The sequence below is a fragment of the Lutzomyia longipalpis genome, chromosome 2 (genome assembly GCF_024334085.1).
Source record: "Lutzomyia longipalpis isolate SR_M1_2022 chromosome 2, ASM2433408v1".
In the NCBI taxonomy this organism is placed as follows: Eukaryota; Metazoa; Arthropoda; class Insecta; order Diptera; family Psychodidae; genus Lutzomyia; species Lutzomyia longipalpis.
In genome coordinates this window covers 10,733,833-10,756,853 of record NC_074708.1, presented here as the reverse complement: position 1 = coordinate 10,756,853, position 23,021 = coordinate 10,733,833, and the positions used below count along the sequence as shown (strand labels likewise).

The 23,021-nt window shown below is 29.3% G+C and overlaps 2 protein-coding genes across 7 annotated transcripts in view; both read left to right on the top strand.

Annotated features, from left to right (window-relative positions):
* LOC129790667 (uncharacterized) overlaps positions 1-20,883 on the top strand; it is an 82,224-nt gene extending 61,341 nt beyond the window's left edge. For all 6 annotated transcript variants that reach the window (XM_055828295.1, XM_055828298.1, XM_055828294.1 and 3 more), the window contains 3 exons: positions 10,737-10,930; positions 11,065-12,181; positions 12,542-20,883. In XM_055828295.1, the coding sequence (XP_055684270.1) occupies positions 10,737-10,930; positions 11,065-12,181; positions 12,542-12,973 (1,743 nt within the window). In that variant the 3' untranslated portion in view covers positions 12,974-20,883. The remainder of the gene's footprint in view (positions 1-10,736; positions 10,931-11,064; positions 12,182-12,541) is intronic.
* Positions 1-23,021, top strand: part of LOC129790699 (transmembrane protease serine 9-like) — a 776,474-nt gene that overhangs the window by 621,821 nt on the left and 131,632 nt on the right. The gene's annotated exons all lie outside the window — the stretch shown is intronic.

The window sequence follows — 23,021 nt, the reverse complement described above, 5'->3', positions numbered from 1 at the left end:
TCGGAACTTGTTTGAAAATTTTAAATAAAATGCAGAGAAGTAATTTTTTTTCGTTTTTCCGTATACGATTGTTTGGTTCCGGGAATGGGACATAATATATGATTTTCAGAGGATGTGCAGAAAATTTTCTCATTTCGTACCAAACAAACAGTCTGATACGCCTAATAAAGTTCGACACAATTTAATTAAAATTGCTGTCCATATCTCTTTTGCCACTGGCATCTACTACACCCCCGCACCATTGTCTCTCCTCGACTGTCCGCCTTGTTGTTTCTCCAATTTCCCAAACAGAAGTAAAGCTTTGTGCGGAAGGGGTTGTTTTGAGGGAAGGGCGAAGTGGGGTGTGTTTGTGCGGAAATTTTGGTATTAAAATAGAAAATGCCAACAGGCAGGGGGGGGGGGGTAGAGATGTGCAAGTCCTTAATTTATGATAACTGTATGAAAATTTTAATTTTGCAGGCGAACGCCCATTCAAGTGCAGCATGTGCGGCAAAACATTCTCCCGATCGACAATTCTAAAGGCGCACGAGAAAACACATTATCCCAAATATGTTCGGAAATTTCTGTCGCCAAGTCCTAGCGACATAAAGGATGAATCACCGCAATAATGGCAATTAGATACCTTCGCTTTGCAACAATTTATGATGTACAGGACTTATGAACTAATTACCAACAATACAGAGACAAGCAATACACAATTCAACAATATTTCACACTTCTATTATTATAAATGATGAAAAAAAATGAAAACAAATTAAAGGAAAAATCTTTTCGAAGAAAAAATATCTAAAATATGGCGATATTTTTAGGATTATATAAAAAATAAATTTATGGACATTTTTTGGATGTAAAAGAAAAGTCGCGACAAAATCCACAAAACACAGTGAATTGATTTGAATTTTATCCTAATCACTGTTTTACTTTCAATTTTACTTTAATATATTTTTTATTTTGATGCTAATGCAACAAAAAAATTCATAAACTGAATTCTTTTTCAATACACAAAGGTTTTTAATTTGTTTTATGAAATCAATTAATTTTGAATTATAACTTCCTCCCTAGAATTATTTTTTAAAAAAAACCTACAAAAATTAAAAGAAAATGGAATAATTTTCAAACAATAGCAACACAAGGCACAAAAATAAATCTTTTTAAATGAATTCTCATTTATTTTCCAACAATACAGAACAAATGGAAATAAATATTCTCTGTATAAAAAAATGTCATAGAAATAAAAGAAAGAAAATTGTGCAAAAGTGGAGGGAAAATTTTTATGTTGTATACATACAATTTGTTTAATTCAATAGAAACTCTCACTCTCTCTCTTTCTCCTGAGAGTTTTATGTAATTGAAATGGACGGAGAATTTGTGAAAAGAAAATTTAACTTGTAATGTTGAATTAATTACACAAATTAATCTATTAAAAGAAAAAAAAATAAGTGAAAAAATACAATATTAAATGATGAGAGGACAACTGAGGAAATGAGATAAATAAGCGTTAAAGGATCGAATAAGCTGACATCTGTGATTTTATATTGATGATAAGTATAAAAAAAGATGATGAAATAATGAGAAAGAATTCATACCAACTACAGGATGGATCCATTGAAATTTCCCATTTCAATTTGTTAGCTTCCTTTGACCACCTCCCCCTGTAAAAATAACAATTTTAAATTCAATTAATTCTTGATGCAGGGATTATTAAAGAAAATCAATAAGAAAATATTTCTGCAGATTAATAGAACGAGCTATCTTTTGTTCAACTTGCATAGAATGAATGCATTTGTATTGAATGGCTAAAGAAAAAAAAGTTAATTAATTAAAAGAAATTCAAATTCTTGTAAATGAAATTAATAGAAAAAGTCTAATTTTATCAGTTTTTCAAAAACCTTTAAAACAGTTTTCTCAATACAAATGCATCTTCATTCTAAGAAAAAAAATCGTATCTGATTTATCCCAAATCCCATTCTTTATTTTTATACACATAAAAGAAATATATCCTTTATATATACTTACGTTACACAAACTTTATTTTATCAAAGTTAATTTTCTTGTTTTATTTTCTTGTGACCTTAAATAAAGAAAACAAAAATAGCAAAAGAAATCAATGCAGAATTTCCCACATAAAGGAGCCCATGCAGCTCCCAAGGGCGAAGTACCTAATTGAAGGAAACGCAGAAAACAATTTTAACCCACCCAGTCTTGTAGGGAATCAAAAAAGGATAAAGAATCGCCAAAAATATTCACAATTTTCCACTGGGGTCACAACGAAAAAAGGCAATAAAGTTTTGTAAAAATTCAAAAAAATTGGCCGCCATTCGCCATTTTGTTCATTTCAATGCATGAATCATATGTTTCAATGCTTCGTCATGAGCTTGTCGATGACAGTTTGACATTTCATTTTTTTTTTTTGGGAGAAAATAAAAAAAATTGCGTATTTTTTAGTTTAATTATCGTGGTAAATGTGTTTTACGTGTTGATCGAGAGTGATTTTTATATCTGAATACCTGAAGGATGAATTCCCGCACAGCTTGTGACCGTCTCAGCGAGCACATCATTGGTCGTGGAAAAGGTCTTGGGAAAGGTGGTGCCAAGAAACATCGTAAGGTTTTGCGTGACAACATCCAGGGAATCACAAAACCAGCAATCCATCGTCTTGCCCGTCGTGGTGGTGTGAAACGCAAAGGATTCCAGCGCAGAGGATCTCTCGATTCGTGAAAAAGTCATCTTCAAGACAATCCACGACCATTGTTTTTGGATTGCTTTGTTTTGTAACGAGAGATGTGCTCGCTGAAACGGTCACAAGCTGTGCGGGAATTCATCCTTCAGGTATTCAGATATAAAAATCACTCTTGATCAACACGTAAAACACATTTACCACGATAATTAAACTAAAAAATACGCAATTTTTTTTATTTTTTTCCCAAAAAAAAATGAATGAAATGTCAAACTCCCATCGACAAGCTCATGACGAAGCATTGAAACATATGCTTCATGCATTGAAATGAACAAAATGGCGAATGGCGGCCAATTTTTTTGAATTTTTGCAAAACTTTATTGCCTTTTTTCATTGTGACCCCAGTGGAAAATGGTGAATATTTTTGGCAATTCTTTATCCTTTTTTGATTCCCTACAAGACTGGGTGGGTTAAAATTGTTTTCTGCGTTTCCTTCAATTAGGTACTTCGTCCATATCAAGCGCATGGGCTCCTTTCTTAATCCAAAATTAATATTACTACTTTCGAAAAGAAATAAAAAAAAATGTGATGACTATTTAGGAATTTTAGGGAGTTTTTAATTATATAGGTTTTTACTTAACAAAAAGAAATTAGTTCAAAAATAAAATTCTTATAAACAAAAAAAAATTGGCTGTGATCTTGTTTTATGAGCATTTTTTAATTAATTTACCTTTTTTTTCTCTTAAAAAATGTATTAATGAAAAATTTAGGTGGTGAGAAAGAAAGAAAAAAAAAATCTGAATTCGACAAATTGGCATTAGAAGGATCTCAAAATTGTGATTTTTATTAATTTTTTTTGTAATAAAAAATTATTTTTAGAAAAACAAATTGTAAAAATTTGAAAAATTTCGCGAAAGAAATTTATGAAATTTTCTTAGTCACTAAATTTAGAATTGACAAGGCGTCATTTTAACGTTTTTCTTTAGTCTAAAACATTTTGCAAATTTATGTGGGGAATTTTGTAAAATTTTGCAACTTTTCTTTTGAAAACAACAAAGTGTTAAAACAAAAATTAAACATTCCTTTTGATCGTCGATCGGTGGTGAATAATATAATTAAATGAATAAGATAAATTACTTATAGGATATATAGTGAGCTAAATTATATAATTTGTGAATATCTGATGAATTAGTGAATATATGAATTTATTTTTCAAATTAAATTTGATTTTTTGTACATTTTTTTCTAATTCATTTTGATCATCTTTTTCATTCATTTCAAAATAATAAAAACATTCATTGAAGCACTTTTTTTGTTTGGATATAATATAAATCCCTTCATCGCGCTTCATACTCGCAATTTGTGTACAACAGAACATTTGTTCCAACATTATGTTTTTTTTTTACATTGCATACAACTTACAATATTAGATTCTCTGTATCTTGTTCTCTGTTTATTTTTTTCTCAACTGAATACCTACAAATGTTTAATTACGTAATAAAACTATGTAATTAATTTCTTTAATGTGTGATATAAGAGACTCAAAATAATTGTGAGGAAATTTTATTTATTTTTATTGCTAAATGTAGAAGTTTAAAAAAAAAAGTGAAGAATTTAATATGTTCCTCCATTTGTAATTTTTGTTACGACACAAATTAATTATTAAGTTATTAAATTATTATTTTTTGTTTATATTTCTTTCCCATTTATAAATTACCTTTAGAAGGTGGATAAAATTACTTTTTTTTTAAATAAATATATTAATCAATTACATTTTGAGAAAGAAAGGTGAGAAATGTAGTTGTATTGATGAACTTGATGGAGAAAAAAAATGAATTTTAGAAAGAAGAAGAAAACACACACATAAATTGAAGAGTTATATAGACAAATATGTAGTGTTAAGAAATTAATTTAAAAAGTAATATATTAAAGAAGAAAAAAAAGAAATGATGATAAAAATAGCAATAACAAAATAAACACATATTAAAGAAAACATATAGTGTAGTAAATATTATTAAATAATATATACTGAATTTAATTAATTTATAAAATATTGTATAAAAATTGAATATAGCAAACATTTACATTTTTAATACGGAGAAAAAATGTATAATGGGTAGAGATCGCAATATATACAAGATTGAAGAAAAAAAAATATTACACTTTTCAATGATTAATGAAGGATAAAATTTTAGTACACACACAACTTGCCTGACCTAGTACAGTGCTACTTGACAATTAAGTAGAAGATTAAAAAAACATTTTCTTTGTTTTTTTTTGTTTTAAATGAAAGACTAGCAGAAAATAGAATATATAATTTTAACATCAGATTAATTCAATTCAATTGACTACCGCACCCCCACGAAACTGAGATCAATTACAATAGTGAAAAAACCTAAATAATTATAGTAAAGAAAAAAGAATAGTTATTAAATGAAAAGTAATGGTGAGACTACAATAAAACCAAATGACTTAAATTATTTTTGTCTCCTACAATATTTTTTACGCCATTTTTGCTTTTTAAATCTCAACAATAAATGAGTGACAATCAACAATAAACCAAGTTTGTTATTAAATATTTAAAAATAAATACATAGTGAAACGAAAAACATGCAAATAACATTTTAGGTGGTCAATTGAATTGAATTTTTCACCGCATGAAGACTCAATAATTTCCCATAGGCTACAGAGAAGAGGAATTTATGAAAAATAAAAGAAATATTTTAGGCACATCGCACTGTGCACACATTGAATTGCAATCCTAGGTTTTCAGTCGCCAGAAAAGAATTTAGAGTCTAGGGAAAATATTGCTAATTAAAAAATTTGCAATTACACCAACATAAAATAGAATTTTATTTGAAGAAAAATCATTTCAAAATCAATTAAAAAATTAAGGTGGCAATTCTGTAGAAGATCTATCTTATTTATCTTGCAAGAACTTTCGTAAGAATTCTTACGTTTACCTCAGAGTAATGATTTTTTTTTAATTTTAACACTCCTTTGACTTTGTAAATTATTAAATTGTTTTTTTTTTGTCTTCTCAAACATTACTATTAAAGTTCTTAAAGCTATTTGAAAAGAATGTAATAAATATTATGCTTTGTTCTTACGAAACGAAATGTACAAGCTTAAGATAAAAAGAAGAAGAATTCCTACATAATCGTCATCTTAATTTGAAATATTATTTTTATCAATTATTTAAAGAATCCCTCAAACAACTTTTCTGGTTACAATTCTCAGCAAATATCTCACGAATTTAGGCAAAGAAACGAATAAGATTTAATGAAAAAAAAAAGTTTGTAAAAACTGCACAAAAAAAAGATTTAGAGAAAAAGCGTAAACCAATTACAAAAAAGCATAGAAAATATTAAAAAAAAAATTATCACAATTTTTGAAAGGGAAGCTAGAGATTAAATAAAATTAATTTTCTTTGGATGGCGCAGCATAATTTCAACAGTAGCAAAAAAATAATTTAGGGAGGGTTTTGAGATTTCGATGAAAAAAAAATAATGAAAGAAAATATATCATAGTTTAAACAAGACATATACCCTAAAGAGTATGGTAAAGAAATTAAATACAATACAAAAAATATCACATTTGCATTAATTCCCAAAAACACAATGATCGACAGACGGTAATTTACTTGAAGAAAAAAATTAATAAAAAAATAGAAAATTAACAAAAATCTTTTGTCGCAAATTCAAGTCAATTTATTCCAAAAATAGTGAAAAAAAATCATTCAAAATTATCAAAAAATAAAAATTGAAAAATAAGTAAATTCTCGTCTCGATCGATTGTAGCTTAGAGTGCCTCTAAAAATAATTATATTATAAAGAAAAGATGATGAAAAATATTATAGTGAGATGATGAGAAAGTATATAGAATTTAAAGAGTAAGAATTTCACACAATTACACACCAACACACACCACAAAGACTAAATAAGAATGAGAAAGGAACATTTCTGAGAATGGCGTGATCCACATGATTTTAGATGATATTCAATAGATAAAATTTTTGCGGAGAGTATAAACGTATAATACATTGTATCGCTTACACTTGATATGACGGAAGAAAATTTTTAACAATTCAATATTTTTTTTCACATACCCTGCATTTTATTTTATTCATTCCTTTTGCAAGGAATTTTCGGTCAGAAGTAAAAAAAATGAAGAAATTTGAGTTTTTTTTAAACATGTTAATAATTTCTAAATCCGTAAAAGGTACATAAAAACCAATTTGAAATAATATACAGGGTGTGACTTAAAAAATCGCGACAAATTTGAAAGCATTGGAAAAAAAGTTATAACCACGAATTAAAGAAGAAAAAAAAATATTACGCGAATGATTGTATTGAAAGGAAATAAGATTACAAGATTTATTATAAATATTTTATAATAAATGTAGCTCAGGGCAACTCAAATTCTTCCATATTACAGTGTATAATGCAATAGAACCATAGATTTTTACATAAATTACCAGTGAATGAAAAAAATGAAATAGTAAATCGCAAATACAGTTATTGAATTAAAGAAAAACATAAAAGAAACAAACATTAATATGATGAAAAAAATATTAAGCAAAGGCGTAACAGATTAATCAAGACATGCAGACAGTCGTATAACTTGAACCAGTTGAGAATTTAATTTGTTATTTTTATACTTATTGAAAAAATGAAACAATTGAGAGTATTTTTTAACACAAAATACAGCAACAATATTATTAAAAAAAAAATGAAACATACACAATGAATTCACTAATAGATGAATGAAATAGTTTTATCTCTGGACCTTTATTTACAATAGCAGAAAAAATGAAACATAATGGGAAAATATGAGAAGAAATGGCTGAAAATCATTTTACATAAATATAGAGCATTCCTTTCTTCCCTACTCTCTACAAATCCTTGCTTGTCCGTTTTTCCCTAAAAGGGGATCCCAAAGAAAATCCAACTAGGATCGGTCATATCAGCAGCACTCGACTGATATTTTAAATTCAATGATTTCTTTTTATAGTTCTTCATTCAAAGAAATATTCGCTTTTAAATATATTTTTTGGCAGGTATCAGATTTAGATATAATTGGCGATCTTATACGATAAATTAGCATCCAAAATAGTCCAAAAGTTCAAAAACGATAAAGCTGTAGTATCCGATTTAGACAATTTGGTGTTCACGAAATAAGTTTTTGAGTGCCAATTTGTAAACAATTCTGCGATAGAAAGCTTTTAGTTTGCCTTCTAAAGTTGAGCTTTGAGTATGGCCTAAATAATATTTGAAAGATTATTTAGAAAAATTTTAATTCTACCTCCAGATTAAGTTTGTTCTTATTGCTGAAGTTTAAAATAATCTATTTTGGGATCTATCAGTCCTGCTTCAATTGCTTAAAACTTTCAAACTGTTATCCTGATTTTTACAATGATAAAGCTTTCAATTTATTTATGGGATTTAAGGAATATTTAAATTGGCTTAAAACCTAGCTTTAGGTCTTAAGCATTAAATCGGGAATTATTAGGCTTTTTATGAAAGCTTAAAAATTTTCTTTCAAACTTTTTTTTAGTTGGTTTAAAAAGAAAGATTTCTCTTCGTTTCATCTTCATCATTCAAAGACATAATATTGTTTCTTTGGGATCGCCCCTTGGAACTTTCAACCCCATTTTCCCTGCATTTCCTCTCTCCCTTCTCAATGTCCCCACAACAGACAACCATAGTGAATATAATGAAATAAGAAAAGATAATTTGAGTGCCAAGCTATTATACATTATTATAAAAAAAGTGAAAATACTGAAGAAATAGAAAAAGGACTAAACACGCAAAAGCAGTATCAGTTTCTGTCTCTTTTCTTGTACCCAAGAAAAAGTAAACAGTAGCATGAAAAACTCGCTGAATCACAAGAAGGATATTGGATTGACTAATAAAAAACAAACCATAAATACGGAATATAAACAGATAAAAAAAATAATGAGAACATTAAACTGAAATAGAACCAATTTTAATGATATATTAATTATTGCAAAGTGATTTTCTTCTTAAAAAACAAAAAAAAAAAACATGAAATAGACAAGTGTTTAATATTCTTTTATTTATTTTTCTACAACTCAGAATATTTAGCTGAAAGTTAGATTTTTGAGTTTTTCCGTAAGACCCTGGAAAGAAACGTTTTTTATTTCGCTATTTATACCCCGAATGTTAAAGCGTTTTCTAAGAGTTATTCTTACATAATAATGAAACATTAATAAAAAAAAAGAAATCTCATTTCTCTATACTTTACAGGTGCATTTAATATCAGAACTTAGTGTGAAAAAGAAATTGTTTAAGCAAATTGTTAAATTCCATATTTAAATAAACAAACAAAAAAAAAACGTGGCGAAGAGAAAAAAAAATGTTGTTAATAGTGAATATTTTCTCTAATGGAGGAGTGCGCGCGAATTAGTGTCGCAAATTGAGCTGAACAGAGCATATTTTGCAATTTAAATGTGAATTAGAATGTGGAAGAGAAAGTTAGAAATGAGAATGAAAAGGTGTTAAAGGACGAATACAATACAATTTTTCATATACAACTCACAACATTCACACTGTAGTGCCTACCCCTTTGAAATAGTGGATAAAAAAGTACATAAAAATTTGTATAAATTCGCGACAAATAAAATTGGTCGGTTCAACCAATTTTTTCATTTATTTTCATGCAAAATTTTCATTTTCCCACTCAAATTTCATTCCCAAAATTTTCCTTTAATAATTTTTTGTTTCGAAAAAAAAAAATACAATTAAAAAATAAATAAAAATGAACAGAATATGAATGAATTTGTATAATAAAATAAGAATTTATTAAATGAAGAAAATACGATAAAGTTCAGTTGCCGATTTCTTATTTTCCATCTAGCGAGATGGAGAATTGGAAAAATATTGTTCTATTGTGTTACTACAATAAATTATTAAATAAAAATTATATTTATTGCAAGAAGAAAAAAAAATAGAGATGAATAGTGAAAGAAAATAATATAATTTACGTTATACAAGTTCATTGATTAATTACTAAGTAACTATTCCTGTCGTATTTAACTTCTTTACTTTATTAATTTAATGAAAGAAAAAGCTTAAAAGGATTTTTTTTTATTTTAAGAAACAAATCATATTTTAAGTTTAAAAAAGGTAAAACATAAATAATAGTTGCAATGGCATTCATATGTTCCTATAAATATTTGTATTTTATAATTAAAAAAAAATGGAAAATGAAATAGAAAAAATAGATAATAGAAACCATTAAATTTTATCAATTACACACAACCACAATATTTGGAGTTATATAGTCTTAAAAGAAAAAAAAAGAAATAAAAACAAGGTTGAAAGAACATTAAAAAAAAAAGCAAAAGATTACCACAACACAGCTTTCTGGAACATTCACCATATAATACGAATTTCAGACACAATTTTGATGAAAAAAAAAATAGTTTGAAGAAAAATGCAAAAAAAAATGAGAAATTTGAGAGGTCATTATATAAATTCTCTATCTGAATTTTATCATTTCACTTTTGGTGTTTTAATCGACAGAAAAAATATGAAAAAATTGTACTATAGAGAAAGAGAAATAAGAAAAAAAAATGAAGAAAATATAAAAGTCAATAAGTGAAACACCCTGTATTGTAAAAAGTGTAATAACAATTTATGAAAAAAACCCAAAAAATATTTTTCACACAACATTAAGAGACAAAAAAAATGTAATGAATTTAAAGAGATATTATACAATTAATGAATATGTGGAGATAAATGAAATGAGAGAGAGATAAAGAAAAATGGAAGTAAAATGATAAAAACAAAATCATGCATATCATAGTTGTAATAATACAATTTTGACGAATAAAGAATGCTGTAAAATACTTCAAAGAATCTAAACAGCAAATATTAATAAATACAAAGTGAAATCTTTTGAAAACTTTAGCAATATCAATGGGCTTTCTTTCTTCAGCTGAAAAACTGAGCTTTTTCCTAACTAAAAAAAGACAAAAAAAAAAACAAAAATTTTTAGAAAAGAATTCATTGTGCCTTTATTATTGCCTTTGCAGATTGATGACAGTACAATTCCCCTCTTTGGCTCATCCATCCTCAGTGGGGCAGCTTTAGGTGGACCTAGCCGGTGTCCTACGCCATTTGCATTCCCATTTGCCCCCCTCGGCTTGGGGCTCTTTGATGCTGATCCCTCAAGGATGCTCAGCTTCTTGCATCATCACCAATCCCTCCTGGCAGAGGAAGCTTTGAGGTAATAAATTGCAGAGTTTTCTTTTTATTTCTTCATCATTGTGTTTTGCGTCTACAGCCGCCTTAGCACGTATCCTTAAGAAAATCAAAGTATCCTTTATAGAACAAAAAAAAATTAAAAAAAAATTTCTTCAGATATCGCGGTCTCTTCATCAATCCAAAAGATTCAGCAAGTCCCAGATTCAATCCATTTGCTGAGATGTTCTCCAAAGAGCAAGAACTCCTGCTTAAGCGTGCGAATTTCTTCAAGAATACCTTCCGCTACCCCATCCACACCCCAACAGACATCTTTGCTTCTACCTCAGCATCGTGCGTTCCAAAGGATACTGCAGCATCCTCATCAAAGGATGATCGTCGCACCACAACCACAACCTTTCAGGGGCAGTCATCAAAGGAGGGGCAATCGAGCAACCAACGCTTTCCAGCTGCGGAGAAAATTGTGGAGAAGTATGACTTGACCAAGCCAACAACTCCCACCGAAAGTCTCCCAGGAAGTTCAAAAGATATCCTCGATGAAATACTCCACAAGCGCAGCGGAAACTACCTCAAGGAGAGTTTCAGATTCAATCCCCTCAGTGATGGTCGTCGTGCTGTAAGCCCCAAAGACAAATCATCCTCATCGACATCATCGTCACCCATTATCAAGGCAATCCCTGAGACACTTCTCCTGCAGGATGGGACAACAATTGAGGAAGAGACAAAGTGTACCGTGTGCATGGCTACATTCCCATCGGTGTGGCTCCTTGAGCAACATGCAGCACTACAGCATGCCGGAATGGGGGCTATGGAGGAAAAACCATTTATATGTGAACAGTGCGGTCAGTCATATCGCTATAGATCAGCTTATGTGAAACATCGCGAACAGAATCATCGTGCTCGTCTACCAGCTGATAAGCTCTTCACATGCGACGTGTGTGGCATGCAGTTCCGCTACTTGAAGTCCTTCAAGAAGCATCGTCTCAATCATGCTCTAGAGCGCTTGCATGGGAAGAATGAGAAGAAGTATGGAATGGAATTGGGGACTGAAGTTGTTACGAGCTCCAATGATGATGAAAATGAGCTCAAGATCACGATTAAGGAGGAAGAAGATGAAGAAGATCAAGATGATACTGTTGATTCAGCCGGAGGGAATCTCTGCTCAACTGCTGAACAACTCGGGGATGGTGATATTGTGGTGCCCAAGATTACCAGTTCAGCTGAAACGATGGAGTATACCTCAACTAATAGCGGGTCTGTGATCAACGAAAGAGAGGTGAGTTGAAGTTGTTTAAATTGTTGTTGATCCTTTTAAACCTGCAACAAGCCAAAGATTTTTATTCACTTTCTTAATTAATTAGAAAACGTGTGGAGAAGTATTTGAATAATGTCTTTAAATTGCTGATTAATGGCTCACCTATTTTGATCTTGGCAAAATGACGACATTAAGCTTGGATAAGTTTTCTTGTTCATCCAAGTTTGCTCCTCTCTATATAGGCTTTCTTAAAAACAATTTAAATACATATTTTAAGCATAACCAGATTTATGATTTTTTATGATTTTTCATAGCTATTCTAGAATTGTTAGAATTGCAAAAAGAATATTTCTTACAATTTTTTTTATATCCACTTTGCAGGATCAACTAATGAAGAAACGTCTGGAAGTTTGCTCTCTTCCTGCAACTTCAGTCAATTCCCTCCTAACTGCCGAACGCATCCCAAGCGATCAGGCTCTTGGACTAAATCCACAGGAAGCCTCAATTCTCAACTTTCTACGCGTAGATGCGGCCGAGAGGCAACGCGATCGTCGCTTTGCATGTCCCTTCTGTGGTAAATGTGTACGCTCCAAGGAGAACCTAAAGCTTCACGTGCGCAAACACACGGGAGAGCGCCCATTTGTATGCCTCTTCTGTGGTCGAGCCTTCGGTGGCAAATCCGATCTAACGCGTCACTTGAGAATCCACACTGGAGAGCGTCCGTATCATTGTGAAGCATGTGGCAAGTGCTTCGCACGAGCCGACTACCTTTCCAAGCACCTCACTACGCACATACATAATTCGCCTCGCTGAGATGAGGTTAAGCGACGCCGAATTCTCGGTGCTCGCAGGTAATATCGTGACAGTGGAGCTCAACAGTGGTGGACACAGATCGCACAATTTTTCAACATGCAACAACCCCCAAGCAGCTTTCCTCAGTCACACCAACAACCATGATAAACCAAAAAGAAAAAAAGATGAAATCCCATTAACATAGTTGATATAAACACTCAAAGCAATAATTTATATACACGTAGACAGTTTCTGCTATTAGGAAAGATCCCTCGGGGACCTCAATAGAGCAAAAGCAACGAAAGCCTAACAGTTAGAGAGGAAGAATTTTTTTTTTTGAAGAGATGAAGGCCAATAGTATATGCGCTAATGCCTATGTGAGCAAAACAGCGCAGAATCCCATTGAAAGGATGGCAGAGAAATTTTCTACCGATAACAATAGTCTTGTTAGCGAATGAAATAGCGACAAATAGAAGAAAAGAAAAAGAATACAAAGAATAACAAGATATTTGGTTTCAACTTGAAATTAAAAGAAGAAGAAAAGATATAAACTTTTTACAAAAGATAAACAAACAGTTTTTCCGCAATTAATGTCTGTGATTTAATCATTAAATAAAAAGAAAATGAAATAATTGTAATAGAATCCAATTTCTATTCTCTATTGCTGTGCGTGAGTGAGAGAACGATAGAAACCCACATAAAAAAAACAACGAATTAATATTTTTTGTCCTTAGAAAAAAAAGGATTTCCTCAATACGATGACCATTTTCCTCAAAGCACCTCCATTGGGGGTTTGCTAAAGAAATTTCGAGCATCGAATTGCAACAAAAAACTATCTTTTTTCCCGGTATATCCTTAATAGAGGAAATAATAATTTTTGAAAAAAGAAAATGTGAAATAATGATTAGCACTGTGCCAAAAATATTCGTACCTCACACGCAACTTGGTATTGAAGGTACACATCCAAATGTAAGAGAAGATGAAAGAAAAAAAATAGAAATTGTAGCTAAAGGAATTCAGAATCTAATATTGAAAAATTTGCATCAGTGTCTGCATTATTGAGTGTCTAGGAATACAACAAAAAAATCACAAAATTGAAATTTTAATTGTCAATTTTTCACTCCCAAAAATAAATTAAGAAAAAAAGTATTTTTCTCCCTGTTTCGTCGACATCACTAAAATTTAGGAAAAAAAGAAATGAAATATGGAGAAAAAATGTGCATGTGTAGAATGATAAAAGTTGAAAAGGCAAAGATAAAAAAAATCCACAGAAACTATTGTACAAAAATTATCTTAAAAAAAAATAAAGAAAAAATACACTCATAGAAAAAAAAGAGATAAAAAAGAAGAAATATAAAACAAGCAATACGATGTTTTCGGTGTTTAACCTAAACTAAATGAAAAAAAAATGCGCAACTAAAAGATTTAGGAATTAAAAAAAAAAGAAGAAAAAAGTAACTTGAAGAAAAATATAGAGTTTTAATGACATTATATATTGAAATGAAAAGATATTTGTGAGCGCCAGAAATATTTTTCACATTTTCACAATATTATTATATAAATGTCCAATTTTCTATATATATATATATTCGGAAACGAAGAAAAAACACTGAGAAAAAAAGTGGTAGATGAGATAGGATATTAACTAGGTGGTTGACACGCAATTCAACGGAGTGATATATTACTTTAAAAATGAAATATTATATTTATATATAATTGAATGTAATTTTAAGAAAGCTATATATACATTTTGGGAATGGGGGAACGATGCGGATGCAGAAGCCGAGGTGCACACATTTTAGGTGTATATAGAACATTGGTATAGTAGGAGGAATGCAAAAGTGGTTTGTTGGACGAGTTTTATGCGGAAGCGACAGGAGTTTTAGGGCAATGAGAGAAAGTATTGAAACACTTTTCTATATTAAATGTTCCTATTTTGTGTGGAAGGAATTGAACACGAGATGGATGAGAAGTAAATGGCAGATAGGTGAAATATTTGTATATAAATTTATATTCATTGTCTAGATGTTGTAGATGTCAAAAACAAAAAAAAAGAGCAAATATGCATTAAAATTGCACGTTGCATCCCCAAGTAGCAAAATGGTTAAGTAAAATTTGTGCCCTGACGTTGTATTTAATGGTCAGAACACTCTTCAATTTTTTGGTTAACTGTCTTGGTTAACAAAAACAAATTTGGGAAGAAATATTTCAATTTTTTGTTCATTGTAAGAAATAATAAAAATTTTAAATTAAATTCTTCTACAAGTTTTGAGGGATTTTTTGGGTAATTCTTATCAAGGAATAATGATAAAACAATTCTAATAATTCTCAGATTTTTTTTTAGCTTAAACGGCCTGTTGTCATATATTCTGGTTTTAAATTTTGATGGTTCTAACTTCGACGATTTGATAAGATCTTAATTCTTCTTCTTTGATTTCATTAAGCTTTTGTAGAAAAATTAATTTGATTGATTAGATTCAATTTCAAAAAAAATTAAAACCAACAAGACACTGTCACAGAAACATTTTTGGTTTAGGTCAGTTTCTTAAAGAAGATTCAAAATTGTTAAGAAATTGAATAAAGTTATTTTTTCAATAACAGTTTAGTCTAACAAATTTTAAACAAACTGCTGAGAAACCTCCCAAAAATACTTTTTAGTTCAACAATGTTTAGGGGCAACTAAATGTTTGCTACTTGGGTACAAAATTGTGTATTTTGTAAATTTTTCATAAATGAAAATTCTAATTTCCAATCATTGCACTCAACTTCCACAAAAATGTGCAATGATGTTTAAAAGAAAAAAATTAATTCAAGTAAAAGTATATTTAAATTAATTGAAAGAAAATAAAAGTGAAAAAAAATCAAATTTGGAGGGATATAGACTTGGTAGTTAAATCAATTTCATTATCTTATCCAATTTAATAAAAAAATCGATCATTGAGTATAAATGTAAAGAAGAAAATAAATTATTTCTCAAATTTTAAATCTTTAATGCAAATTTAAAAAGAATCGTATTTTTGTTCTTTTAATCTCTGTGTGTAAATCACAAGGATGGACATTGAAAGTGAACAAACGAAAACATAATCAACGAAATAATAGAGAAAAAAATTTAGGAAAAAAAAACAGAAAGAGAAATATTTATCTATATTTTTGTGTATTACCTTCAATTTATCCTCAATATTTATTTATATAGAGAAAAAAACAATTATGTATGTAGTAAGAATGGAAGTTATGAGAGTCTAAAAAGGTTTCACGAAAATCGAAAAGAAATAATAGTCCCGAAAGTACTAAAATTTTCTTTTCACACCGCGCAACTAAATTCACAATCACGAGAAATTATTAATCAAAAAAAAACTATATACACAGAAATATTTTCGAGAATGACAAACTCAATTAGAAAATTATGATATTTTTTCGGCCACAAAAAATGCAACAAATGCAAAATTTCAGACATACACACACACGAAAAAAAAGCTACAAAATTCTTCTTCTATTAGTGATAAATATTTGTAAGTAGAAATTTAAATATTTGCATAAAAAATATATATATTATTACATGTATGACTATTGAATTAATATCGATGTTAATTGTCATACTTTAAAGATACAAAAAAATATTTGGTGTTGTGACTAACATTTAAACATAAATGTGTGTTCAAAATGAACTTCTCTATTATGCAAAAATATTTTTGAAAAAAAATCATATATATTGTAGTAGGAAATGTAATTTCGTTAATTTAAACTTTAATTTATGTAAGTAAAATTTTCAATGTTTCCTTAAGATTTTACTGAAAATTTTTTAAAAATTTTTCTTCAAAAAAAAGGAACTCAGTCTTTAGATTAGGTAATGTATGGTATTTTTAGGCAAACGAATTAAATTAAATTCTGAGAGTAAAAAAAATAAATAAAATAAACGTCCATTATTTTTCAATGAAAAACAAAAAAAAACTATTTCAAAAAGAAAATTTAACTTCTCAAGTCAAATATGTGTGACGTTTTTTTTTATTCTTTTAATTTCTTTTTCAAACGAAACTTAATAAAAAAAAAAAGGGGAAATGCTAAACAGAAAAAACATACAGCAACTAAATGTCCATTATAGAAGGATTTTTTACAAAAGATCGACAAACCCATAGGTCAGAAATAGAAAACACACCGCGAAAAGTGATAGGAAAAAATGTAGGTAAAAAAGGAACAAGAACGTTGTATGAAGAGCGATGAAGTGAATGGCGAGACTAGGAATGTTTTAAGGAAAAAAACATGAGAGATATTTAAGAAGTTAAGAAAATGAACAATTTGAACGAAGAATGTGATATTTTTAACAAGTAAAAAATATTATGAACACTAGAGTGGATTATTGTAAGATTGAGAAGTAATATTTTTAAAACGAGACTGATTACAAATAGAGAGGAAATACAACAAAGATGATTAAAAGTTTTACCCCCCAAAACACTCCTTTTCACACATATATTGAAGATCTTAAAAGGATTTTCTTTTCCAACTTTATATTTTGACTTTCAAAATTGAGGGAAAACATTTCAGTTTTAGCACAAAATTCAATCTCGTAAATTATCTTATTTTTCAAGAGTTATTCCATTATAAAAGAAAACATGAAAGTTTTAGTATGATGTGTGATTTGCTCAAAATTATTTTGTTTTTCAATTAGAAAGACTTTAAAAATTAACCTTATACGCACATGAGATGAGAAGAAATTCTTTTTTAAAGAAAAGTTTCTTTGAACTTATGAAAAAAAACCTTCAATTGGCTAATAGTTCCTCAAAGGAGCTTATTCGTTTCTATATGGGAAAACATTTCATTCGAGGGATAAATAGAAAGACGCGTAATCTTGTAGATTTTACAGATCATCAAAAAAGAAAAATAAGAAGGTTCTATTTACCTCTGGGATCAGTTATGAAAAACGCGAAGAGATTTTCCCAAAAATGTAAACAATGACGTCACAATAGTGTTTTTTGCCAAGGGTAACCCTTAGAGAATCGATATTTCTAACCTCAAAACTTTGACGTTAATTTTTCTCAAAAAATTTTTTATTCCAAGTTTTCTTTCACGAACTTGAAGTAATTGAACTTTCCCACATTGATGTAATTTATAACAGAACTTTAAATATATTTTATTTCGTCGTCGGTGGCCAGCAAAATCCTTCAAGGATCTGCAAAATAAATTCAAGAACAAATTCAATTCTTCAAAATAAGATCGTTTGAGAGAATTAAAAAACTTTTAAAGAATTTCTTCTTATCTCCCAAAAGTCTTCATTTTCATCATCAAATCCCCATTTTTTTTATTCACTATGTACATTTATGCATGTAGGTGTTGCAAATGTGAAAATAGAGACATTTTATTTTTCACGATAAAGACTCACACACTCAACAGATTTAATCCACAATGAGCAGCAATATTAATATGAAATATTCTGAGAGAACACTAACACAGAATAAACCTCAGATTCACCGGTGCTATTATTACGATATAAAACTATGTGATAAATTGTTAAATAAAGATATTTTATTATCTTCAAACTCCCTCCATTTCCCTTAGTTTTCATTTTGCTCAATAATTTTGTTCTTTCGTATTATTTTCTTTTAGAAATGAAATTCCTTCTTTTTTTCTATCTTAATACAAACACACTCGTTGTCTATGAAAAAACGCCCACAAAATGTAGATGCGGTAAAATAAAAAAAAACAAATTATAAACACTCGACTCAAAATTTGCTTTTGGTGTATGTGACTAAAAAAAAAAACGTTGAAAACCGAAAAAAATCAACACTATGTATTTAGCAAAATTTAAAAGAAAATTTGGTGTTTATGGCTAAAAAAAATTCGAAAAATTGTCTAGGATAAAGAAGCAAAAAATATATTCCGAAATGTATTAAAAAAAAAAACATAAAAATATAGTCGATGTGTGTTTCACCTTGTCTTATTATAAATTTTAAAAGAAAATAAACAAAGATTAAGCAAAAAATAAGTGTCCCATCAAAATTTTTGCATTGCATAGCTATTTGATGAACAAAAAAATACTACCATTATAATATCTATTAATTAAAAACAAAATACATTGTAATCACACTCTTTCTGTGTTGTAAAATTTGTTAAGCAAAGAAAGAAAAGAAATGAAAAAAGTGCAGCATTAATATAGTGAGAGAAGAAAAGGAAGAAAAAAATAAGAAAAATATTAAGTGTACAATTTTAGAAGTAAAATCTTATTAAAAAAAAATAATAAAAAAATATTAAACAAGATGAAAAGTATTTAGATGAAGAAAAAAACACAATGAATGCCTGCCAATAAAAACCGTACCAATATTTTTTCGTTCTCTAAACATAAAAAAGGTAAAGAAATATACCAATAGTTTTATAAAATATTTGAGTATAAAAGTGGATTATTGTATGAACACCAGCAACAAAACAAAAAGTAATTTCTACAATTTTTTAAAACAAACGAATCACCCACAACAACCGCCAATAAAACTATACAATTTACTATTAAATATCTATTTTTAACAATAATATATTTATATTAAATTAAGCAAAGTGAAAAGGTAATAGCGAAGGATGGAAATATTTTTTCATTATTGTGTATTTAAAGAAGAAAAAAAAACTATGAAAAAAACACTAAAACTTTTTATTTATAACGAATATTTTTCAATCAGACTTATTTCACTATAATTTAAGTCGTCAACCGATGAAGAATGCAAGAAGGGAAAATGAGTGAGAAAAGAGACGGACAAAGGATGATAGAGAAAGATGTATAAATTTTCAAAGTAAACTAAAAGATTATATATATTTAGTAGCAAGGAACAAAAAGAAAAATGATTAAAAATAAATTTATTCAGTAAATTAGCCAACGGTGAGGGAAAATGTTATCAGTTACAATTTGATATTTAAAAAAAAAAACTTTTGAACAAAATATGGTTGTTTTGCTGTGTTTTCAATTTTCTTTTTCTTATTTTTACAAAATATAATAGCATTAAAATATAATATATATAACAATTGGCTCTATATGTGTATTTTGCAATTTCGACAGCAATTAACAAAATAAATTTAACAAAGAAAAAAAAACAATTTAGTTTTTAGTATATGAAGTAAATTTGAAAGAAAGCGAAAGAAAATGAAGAAAAATAAACCACGCATTTCAAACAACGCAATATTTTCTAATATAGAAGGAATAAATTTTGTGAAGCAAATGAATATTTTTTAAATAACAAACAGAAATCTTATAGAAAAGGAAAATAAAATAACACAATATAGTAAAATACAAACTCAGGAAGATCAAAACCCAAATTTATTTGCCACATAACCAGTCAATTTTTTAAAATATTCTACTCTGCAAATTTTTATTGCAATCTGTATAGATTTTTTTTTTGTTAGAACTCTTCAGAGAAAAACATTTTTCCATCTTTTTGCATGAAAATGAGTGCGAAGAAGTAAGAAAAGTTATGATGGATTATAAGAGAGAGAGAGAGTGAAGAAGAGGGAAAGTGAGAGAGAGAAAAGAAAAAAATCTACAACGCAATAGCAATAATTAATTAATTACTAAGTGTTTAGAAAGCAAATTTTAGGAACAAAGAAAAACACAATGTAAGAATGGTACTGTTAAAATTATTTTCTCAGTTCTAAATCATGATTTTTTTTTCAAAATTCTCCGGAAAACTTAAATCATCAGCAGTCGATCAATGTGAAACCCACAAAATAAATCACGAAGAAATCATAAAAAGTAAGATATATATTTATCCAAAAGATGTTCAGTTTTTTGACTCAAAATTAAGTTTTCATCATTTCAATCCACTTCAAAATATAAATATAAAATACTATTAACTATAAGTAAACTAAAAATAATGATGATGATCACTGGAATGTGAAATTTTTAGCAATTTAAATCTTGTTGTAATAAATGTTATATTTACAATACAATATAAAAAATATACATGGAGTTTATATATGTAAAAATGTTGGAATTTTTCATGCAGCGCCTGCAAGGGAAACCTCTCTCAGTGTGGTGTGGGCAACATGATTTGAGTGCCTTACATTCTTAAGAAAGAACAAGGAAGTAAGTTTTTGCATTCAGGAAGCGACGTCGCGTCGATTGGCATCATTGGTTAGAAAAATTCGCGAAAATGCATTTCCAAAAAAAAAGTGCGAAAGAAACAAGGAAAATCGTATTTTGGAAAAACAAAAAAAAAGTTTGTTAAAGTTCAAATTTTATTTCATATCGGCACGTGAAACATTCGACGATTCGACGTGACTCTAGCCCCGGCACACAACTCAACTGTAGGTATTATTAAGCTCTCAAAGCTACAGACAGAAATCAATACGAATTGATGAAAACTATTTTTGACTCAATCAAAGGCAAAAAGGGATATACAGCTAATCGGAAAAGGTAGCGGAAAAGCAAAGGAAAAACTAAAAACGATATTTCATAAAATAAAACGAGTTTTTCTTTTGTAATTCGCGCTACAAAACACACTGCTAGAATGTCCGAAGCTTACGCAGGCTTTCCATGTTTCAGAGAGGAAATAAATGTTTCTTCTTTGTAATATTTAAACTTTCTCTAACGGTTTTTTAATATTTAACAATTTTATATTTTTTCTTGTAATTTTTTTTAAAGTTCTTTTTTATAATTTTTTAAGAACTGGGGTTTTCAAAGAAATTGAAACGAAAAAGACTTTTTCATATATTTCAAAAAAAAGTTAAAACTTTATATAAAATTCTGGTTTAGTTCTCTAGAAAAATTTTTAAATAAAATAAAGAAATATTTCTAATAGAATAATCTTTTATTAATATATTTTTTTTCCTTTTTGTTTTTATAGAACTTTTACAGGGAAATGTGAAATTCATTTTTCCAAGAAATAAATCTTAATTTTTCACCAACGAGCATGAAGGAACTTTATTGGAAAAGAATATTTTTTACTCTTAAATAATAAAAAGAAAAATTAAAAGAGATGCTTTTGAGCTACATTGAGCTACAATGCGCGTTGGTAGACCGAGTGTTCCTCTGCTCATAGGCTAAGAGAGAAAGAGAGATAGCTGAAGCGCGCCAAAAGTGGGATTTTCACATTGAAGCACCTTCCTCATCATGACTAACGTACCAATGGTAAACAGGAAAATGCTGCCATGCTGAAAGCATCGCAACCAATGCCGAAGCAACAAATATCACGGAGCAAATATGCTGTTGTCCAACCTCCTTTGGAGTTCATTTGCGAGGTGCTCTATTCGGAGGAAACACACATATACAGCAGTAGAGGGAAAAAAAGAGAACCTTCCACCAGCACAAAGTTCCCAAATTGAGCGAAGAAAATGAAATAAGCAAGCAATTGATAGCCATGTATGTTAGCTAAAGTGAGTTCACAGACATATTAATAATTTTGGAGAGTGTGTAGCACCCCCACAGCGGGGGACAAAGCGGGGGATGTTTGCACACCTTTTCTTTTCATCACGATGTGGGTGGATGAAAAGGGCACCGACGTGTATGACTTCTTTACAACCCCCAGCCGTTAGTAGCACCTCTAATGGGATGCGATGGGGGTGTGGATGGATTTTGTGATATGAAACTTTCTCTCTTTTGGGGGAAATTGCAAATTTCGCACGTTTCCTAGTCAACAAAATTTCCCCTCTCTCTCTGTTCAAATAAATCTTATGGAAATTTAGTTCTTCACCTTCCTTCACACATTCATCCGTGAAAATATGAGGAGAAAGAGATGCTGCATACGTGATGAAGATGAAAATGGTATTTAAATAAAATTATGATCAATCATGTCCAGGTGACTTTTCGCACATTCAATGTATGCATAAACACCTCCAAGGTTAATGTTTTATGTGCAATAAATTGCTGTATTTTATTATTTTCTGTTGGATGTGTCGAAAATGTAAATTATGGTTGAATATGTGTCTCTGTCTCGTGGAAGGCGTCGCGCCACAACTCTCTTTGCCGCCATTCACATTGGTTGTGTATGGCAAAAATATAACCCCGCGCGATACCAGACTTATGCGGCGTATTGTCCAGATTAATTTATGACAATATCTCTTTCAGGCTTGTTCTTTTGGTACTCCTTCTCTTTGGCTA